Genomic DNA, 8,348 nt, shown 5'->3' on the forward strand with positions numbered 1-8,348 from the left:
AGAAGGATTAGAGGGGACGTGAGGCAAGACATTTTTATGCAGAGGGAGGTGGGTGTCTAGAATTAACTGCCTGAGTTGTTGGTCAAGGCAGAGACCCTAAACTCCTTTAAACAGTACCTGGATCTACGCCTCAAGTGCTCTAAGCTTCAGGGCTATGGGCCATGTGCAGGTAGTTTTCTGATGTGGGAGGCAGCAACTCATTCACAATGGAGGGAAGACACCTTAGAGGGGTGGCAGAATGACTTAGTGGTTAGCGCTGTTGCCTCACAGCACCAGGAATCTGAGCCTTGGGGGACTTTCCGTGTAGAATTTGCCCTTCTTCCTGTGTCTGCAAGCATTTTGTGGACATTTCCCAGCCTGGGAAGTCTGCCAGGCTCAATTGGGGCAGAGTTCAGAACAACTCCCATTGAAGGGCAGGGTGATGGTTGTGTTGTGACCCTGTTTAAAATATTTTCCAGTGTGGGAAGTTGCCCATTTTGAGCAGGTTCTGGTCTGTATGTGGAGGTTTCCTAGCCCAGGAAGTCGGCCAGACTCAGTCGGAGCAGAGTTCAGGTTGTGTCCCATCAAAGGGTAGGATACTGCTCATGTTGTGACCCCAGTTAAAACTTTCCCAACGTGGGAATTGTCAGCAAGGCATGACAACAGGTTGTTGTCCCTTCTTAGGAGCTTCAGTTTCCTCTCACAGGCCAACAATGTGCAGGTTAGGTGGATTGGTCATTGTAAATGCAGGGTTATGGGGATAGGGAGGGGGATGCTGGGCCTGGATGTGATGCTCTTTGGAGGGTCGGTGCAGTCATGATGGCTAAATGGCCTCTTTCCATAGAGTAGGGGTTCTATGATTCTAAGACTGCAATAGTGGATAAGAGGGAAACAAGTGGGTGGGGACAGTGAGAGGCTGACAGTCAGTAATTTTTATGGACTTGGAAGGAACACTCTTGCTGTTCCTGCACCCATAAAATGCACAGAAAACTCTGGCATCTTGTGAGCAGTGCTCAAAAATTTAATTGTCTGTGTGTGCGTGTGTGGGTGTGTGTACATGTGTATGTGGACATGTGTATATACATGTGTATATATTTGTGTGTGTGAGAGAGATGAACGTTAGTGCTTTTTTCAAACTTTAAAATCCTTGGCCACCATATTTTTCGGCATGTGTGGTTTGTGATGGTTGAAAATCATCCCCCGGGACCAGCAGAAAGCAGGGTCATTCACAGCATGTTGGTGTCACTGGTTGGGTGAGTGTTCATTGTACACCCCTCTGTTAGGATACTGGAACTCTTAGCACAAATATAACTACATTGTGCACATAAAGCATGTGCTTCTTCTTATCATTTCCTCTCCGTATTGTTCCTAAACCTATCCTGGTGCTATGTTATAGTGGTATGTGAACTGTTCAAATCTCTCAGAAGCTGGTTTTCATTGTTCTCTCAAAACTGTCTCCTAAGGATGCACTGACTGTTCTAGAAGCATATACTTCTAGGAGATGTTTCTGCTGCAGTCACTCACTCCAGGTGCAGTTGTATTGTGTTGAATCCCTTTTTATCATTAGAATTAAAGATGGCATTAGATCAATTTATCTCCTGCCCTTTGAGATGATCTTTAGTGCCTGCAAATGAGTCGATGGTATCCCAGTATTCTTTTTAGAACAGGGGTCACAGATCTCATTCTCCAGGCTCTAGAGCCAAGTGTTGACTTCTGGAGAGCCTCAACTCCCAGTTCTCATGTCACACTTTCACCTATGACTTCTCTGGTATCCTTATGTCAGCTTTGACTCAGTACCAGCACTCCCATCTCTGAATAATAAGGGTACAGCCTCAAGAGCCACTTCAGTGATCTGAGTACGTAATGCTGTCTGGTACTGGTAACATATACACTGTACAAAAGCAAAGAATGCCCATCTCCAACAAGACAAGCCTGGGGAAGAGAGGATGGTTAAAATGTCGAAAGTATTTGTCACTGCTTTTTACTCACCTCTTCTGTTTTAACTTGCTGGTTGTCTTCAATGTGTATGGTGTCACGACCAGGTGTCTGATGATTTCCTTCAACCGTTGGTGACACACCAGGGGGTAGTATGGAGCTAGAGATTGAACTGAACAGTGCGTTGTTTTCAGGCTCACAGATTCTGCTGAATAATTTACTTTCAAGTGCTGAAATAGGACAATCACATGTCGTATTAAAAAAAATTCTCCAATCTGTAGCAGTAATTGTCCATAATGTAAACATGTGTGACATGATACATATTTTTAAATAAGGAAAAGAGCTTTCTGAGATATCATTCAATGTGGAAACTTACTTTTTTGATTTTTTAAGGAGTTTTCGCCTCTTTGTTTTTCATTTCTCTCTTGATCTGCTACCCACTCTCTTAGCTGCAGCCAGTCTGGGTAGGAGATCTGTTTCTGGATCTTTACCAAGATCCCTTGAAACCAGCTGCAAGAAAGTTTGAGAGTGCAGCCTGAGATAATTCTCCCGCCAGCTTTCCCTCCTTCACTATTGGAAGCTCTTGGCCTTCGGCCAATAAGCAAGAATGCTTGCTGGGACATTATCATGACAATACAACTTCAATTATCAAATGTACATACCCATTAACTTTCAGATATGCAGATATGGATGGTTTTAGCTGCTTTGTTGCTTTATCATAAAGCTAATTGCAGTTTTGGAGGCTAGTGTTCATGTAACTCTAATGATGGAGAAATAATTGATCCCATTGGGAGTGCAGACTTGGGGCAGGAGTTGTAGCATTGTAGGCTTCACCCAATTTGCCATGTGAGGCCTGGGACATTTTAATCACAGTAGGCTTGATTCCTACCCAAACCTAGCACCAGTGATAATCAGCCGACCAGCAGGCATTGACTGAGTGAAACAGGAGGCCCTGGCTTAGGAAAGTTGGGAATAATTCCTGGAAATGACACTGATGACACACAGAAGGGGTAGGAGATAGGGAGGGCAGTCCAAGGTTCAGAGAAGCATTCCAGAGCTTCATGATGCAGAGGGAACCTTTTAAAATTACTGATCTCTCCAACAGTCTCTGCTCCTGCTGCTCTTTTGTGCCCAGTTTTACTGGTGAAGGTCAGTATTAGAATGACATCACCAGATACCAATTTGTAATGTTCAATGAGGTCTTTGTTTGCCTGTCATTGGTCAATCAGACTGCACCTTTCAAATGACACAGGGTCTTTGAGAATTCAATGAATAGGTTGCTGCAATGATATTGCCTCTCTAGACAAACCACTCTCATTGGGCACACAAGATAAAAATTGAGACTCCTATTATTGTAATTGCATGTTTATAACTTTCACTATTAAAACGTTTGAAATGATAAAATACATTTACTTTCAGAACTCCCTGATCTATATACTTACTTGGAAGAGTCATAAAGTCATTAATTAGATAAACATGCTCCTCATCAGGGTCAGACGCAATTAAGTTCATTTCGTTCTTAAAAGCAGAATATAAAGGATCACTGGTATTAACAATTCCTATTACAAACACCTCTGTGTCCACTGCGTGAGCTTCCATCACTGCCACATCTAGATGAGTCGGATCTCTCTTGTCTGTCTGCCCATCGGTTATTACTATTGCCACTTTGTGCACATCTTTTCGAGCTGACTGGAAAACCTGGTTTGCCATGTTTATGGCTGAACCCGTGTAGGTGCCTTCACCTAAATAAGGCATGCTTTGAATCGCTCTCCTGACAGTCTCCAAAATTGCACCTTGCCATAAGTGAGTAATTATATGTGCTTCGAGACTGTAAAGTATTACACCAATCCGGGTGGCTTCATTGCTTTCACTAACTCGATCTATCAAGGCAGTGACAAACTCTTTAACAATATCAAAGTTTTCCGGCCCGACACTTTCGGAACTGTCAATCACAAATACCAGTTCCAGAGGCTTTTCTTTGCATTTCTTTCCACATCCTGAAATAAGAGAGTTAAGTATTAGATTTTCTGACAAAGAAAAATTCAAAAAGAAGCAAATAAAAAGCTTAGAAGTTATATTTGACAGGATGAGTCCATGATTTCAACATGAACTTCTTGCCCACAGTTCTACAGGCTAGAGGTGGGCTTGTCCTGCTGGCAAGTTCCTTATTGTGAACATGAGATCACAAATTAACTCTTTCACTATTGGCATTAGTACCCAATTCATGAGCACTCAGTTCATTAGTATGACATTTTTCAATAACAATAACAACTTGAATTCATAACATAACAAAACACCCCAGAAAGATGCACCAACTGTATTTCACAGGACAGTAGTCAAACAGAATTTCACACTGAGCCACAAAAAGAGAAACTAGGACACATAACCAAAAGTTTCTCTGAGAGCTAAGATTTAAGAAACATCTTAAAGACTGGAGGGTAGAAAGTGAGGGAGAAAGAAGAGAATTCTAAAGATAACAAGGTGTGGAGCTGGACGAACACCGCAGGCCAGGCAGCATCAGAGCAGCAGGGAAGCTAATGTTTTGGGTCTAGACCTTTCTTTAGAAATGGGGGAGGGGAAGGGGACTCTGAAACAAATAGAGAGAGTGGGAGGCGGTGATAGAAGGTAGATAGTAGACCAGATAGGTGGAGAGAAGACAGACAGGTCAAGGAGGCGGGGATGAAGCCAGTAAAGGTGAGTGTAGGTAGGGAGTTGGGATGGGGGTTGATTAGTGAGGAGGGAGGGGCGGGTAGGTGGGAAGGAAGACGGACAGTCAAGGAGGTGGGGATGAGGCTAGTAGAGGTGAGGTGAGTGTCGGTAGAAATCTAAAGCTTAGAGCATTAGCAGTTCAGGGCTGGCAGTGGTGGAGTGATGAAAATTCGGGATATGTGAGAAACTAAACACTGATAGGAAGTGGCATGACCTTGGAGGGATTTGAGAGTAATGTTGAGAATTTAAAATCAAGGTGTTGCCAGACCTGGAACCAATGTAGATCAATGTAGACTGGAATGATTGGTGAATAAGACTAGGTGAATGTTGGGATATGGGCAGCAGAGATTTGGATGAGCTTAAGTTTCTGGAGGATGAATTGGGGAGCTTAGACTGGAATACCTAAGACCTGGTAAACAAATAAAGGGATGAGAATATCAGTAGCAGATATGTTGAGGTAGAGCACAGGTGGATAATGTTATAAATGTGGACATAGACAGTCTTAGTGAAGAAAAGGATGTGGAATTGGATGCTCAGTTCAGGGTCAAATAGGAAACCAAGCTGGTGAGGAATCTGGTTTACCCTCTGTCAGTGACAGGAGGAGGAGTTGAATCAATGCTGAGGGAGTGACATCTATAACTGGAATTATTGTCAATGGTTTCAATCTTTGCGAAAGTTAATCAGAGGAAATTTCTGTTTCTATAGTACTAGATACTGAACAAGCAATGTGGCAAATCACATTGGGTTCTGATAGAAAGTCACTGGATTTGAAATGTTAACTCTACTTTCTTCCCATACATGCTGCCAGACCTGCTGAGTTTCACAAGCAATTTCTATTTTTGTGACAAATCAGAGATCTTGTTGGGCCATTTGAGGTGGTAATAACATAGAGCTGTGTGTCATTGATGCAGTGCTTTCAGATAATATCATCAAGAAATATCTACAGTTGACAAATATGAAGGGAGCAACAGTGAACTCTCTGGGAACTCCAAATATACATTGCAAGAATGGGAGCAAGAGCAGGAACGGAAAGAAAAGTTATTATTTTAATAACTATTTAAGCTGCTAAACCCAGTTTATCATTCACATTAGAAATAGGAGAGTTGAGCACTTTAGCAATAGCAGAAACCATGGGATAAAATAATACATTAAATGAGAGTGTCATGGATTTCAAGATAAAGAGAATTATGAAATGACAAGAGTCTGGGAGAGGATGATGCAAATGGTGCTGTCTCTAGGCCCTATGCCTTTGAAGAAAAGCATTAATTTCTTAGACACTAGAATATTTAAATTAAATATTTAACAATACAACAGACATGAATTAACAAACATTTTTTAAAACAACTGAAACATACTTCTACACACAAAAGTCCATCGCCTTAATGGCCTACTCCTGCTCCTAGTTCTTATGTTCTTATGTATGTTCTTAAACCTACATTCTACAGACATGATGAGATCACACCTAATGTGTTTCAACACATATAGAAATAGCTGGAACATTTTAATTAAGCAGCTGCTACCCTTTTAATTGCATCTCAGAACTCAATCTTAGACTTATATACCACAATTAACACAGCATGCACTGCATATTTTCACCATATGGGAGCTCCTGAACTATATTGACCTACACTAGAAATTCTACACTTAGTGGCAAGAAATTAATTACTTTAGTGATTTCAGATTTTGCTGGCTGCCATTAATTGAGTATTCCTTTCTTGACACAGTAAGTGCATGCTTGTACATGTGAGTGTATAAGTGAATGTGTGAGAGCATATGAGTGAGGGAGCACGTGTGTGAAAGAGTGAGTGTGAGAAACTGAGTGTGTGTGAGAACTAGTGAGTGTGTGAATATGACTGAATGAATGTGTGAGCAAGAGAAAAGGATTCTGTGGCTGTGAAATTAATATATGAGTGTGAGTGATCAGCTGAAGATATCAAACATACAATCAAATGGATAAAAAGACAGTTATTTAGCAATATAACAGGCCAAGAAAGGCAAAAGCAAAACAACAAGGTTACATGTTCCTTGCACTAAGCAGAAGCTTCTTGCCATATCGTCAATAGAATGTTAAACAAAGTCCAAACCCTGTAAATTCTTCCTGGAAGCAAGTATCAAGTATCAATTCTCTCAGATCTCTCAGGCTTGAGGATGCATTGCTCTTCTATGCTTTCGGATAGCTTTCTGGTCAATGTTCTGATCCTCAATCTCATCTTCTTCCTCAAAAAAATGCTGTCAATCCCCCATTCAGGATATCCTCCTGAACTAGTACAGGGATTCAAATCTCATCATAATAAGCTTGTAGCCTGTTCCACTATGACCCAGGTAGAAACTTGTGCAGCATTTTATCTTCCTTCTGCATTATTCTGAAGGTTTTGTAAAATTGGTATAAGTCACATTTGGAGGGGGTACCCTTTGTCTCCAGACAGCTATCCCTGAATTGCCAGAGGACGTTGGAAGGAGGCAGGAACCTGCAAGTTCTCTGGTATGTAATGCCAGCTATCATGATATCTGGCACAGAACCACCCCCCCAATCCAAACTCCAAAAAGATTCAGCATCAATGTTCACATACAATTGGAATATTGACAGAAAGGAAGCTTTATCTGTATCAAGCTGCAGGTTAGTGATAGGGCACTCTGAAAGCAATGTGGGGCAATCAATAGGATCCTGCACCTGGGGGAAAGCAGTTATGGTGGAGAATCCCAAAACATTCGCTACTTGACTATCATCATCATGGGAAAAGGGTGAGAAACGACGTGTTTGGTGAAAATGGTATCAGTAACATCCTAGAGGCTTTTATGGATTGAGGGTTGGGAGATACCACACATGCATTGCCAGGTGCTCCTTGAATCAAGCCACTGGAATAAGAATTCAAATCAGTTGTGATCTTGATGGCCATCAAGATGGGCTTGGCATTCAATCCTTCTCCGACAAGTCCTGCTGCAACTGATGACACAGTTTAGAGCTGATAGCCCAGGACATCCTCAATCAGGGCTTGCCCTATCTCAGATAGTTGATGAATATGACAAGAGAGTTCTGAAAATATGGGGTCTCATCATTCCCCTCTCTCTCCAGTGGATCTTCACCTGCTGTCTATCTCTCTGGAGGTTGCATGGCAGCCACAGGAGATTTGCAGTTCTTGTTGGGCTTACTGACAACGTTGCAATTGTTGTCTACTTCTACCCTGTTTTGGGAATTGAATCAAGGCTGCGAGGATTTCAGCCACAGTCACCTCCATGCAAGATGCATGATCAGATAATCTGTGGACGTCAGAAACACAACACATGTTATTAAAGGAATTCCTGAGCCCTGAATTTCCGGTAAGTTGGTGGCGGAGTAGGAGCTGGAGCTCCTCAGCTCCACCTGATCTTTCTCTTCTTTTTCCTTTTTTTTCTCCCACTCTCCTCCCATCTCTCGGCCTTGGACACCCGGCCGCAGCCTCCGACTCCCAGCCTCCAAAGCAGGGTCAGTGGTCAGCAGGAACACCAGTGGCTGGAGCTGGAACACCGGCAAACAGCAGCTGGAGTGGGGATGACAGCGATCAGTGAACAGAGCGGGGATGATAGTGACCAGTGACCAGTGACCACAGTGGGGATGACAGCGATCAGTGACCAGAGCGGGGACGACAGTGACCAATGACCAGAGCGGGGATGACAGCGATCAGTGAACAGAGCAGGGATGATAGTGATCAGTGACCAGAGCGGGGACGACAGTGACCAGTGACCAG

At 42.7% G+C, this 8,348-nt stretch overlaps 1 protein-coding gene across 1 annotated transcript in view; it reads right to left on the reverse strand.

Annotated features, from left to right (window-relative positions):
- col28a1a (collagen, type XXVIII, alpha 1a) overlaps positions 1–8,348 on the reverse strand; it is a 209,970-nt gene that overhangs the window by 17,477 nt on the left and 184,145 nt on the right. Inside the window, exons 32-33 of the mRNA XM_048613944.1 lie at positions 3,357–3,911; positions 1,969–2,144 (exon numbers count right to left, since the gene is read on the reverse strand). Of these exons, the coding sequence (XP_048469901.1) occupies positions 1,969–2,144; positions 3,357–3,911 (731 nt within the window). The remainder of the gene's footprint in view (positions 1–1,968; positions 2,145–3,356; positions 3,912–8,348) is intronic.

This window comes from Rhincodon typus, chromosome 2 (genome assembly GCF_021869965.1).
Source record: "Rhincodon typus isolate 14 chromosome 2, sRhiTyp1.1, whole genome shotgun sequence".
Taxonomy (NCBI): Eukaryota; Metazoa; Chordata; class Chondrichthyes; order Orectolobiformes; family Rhincodontidae; genus Rhincodon; species Rhincodon typus.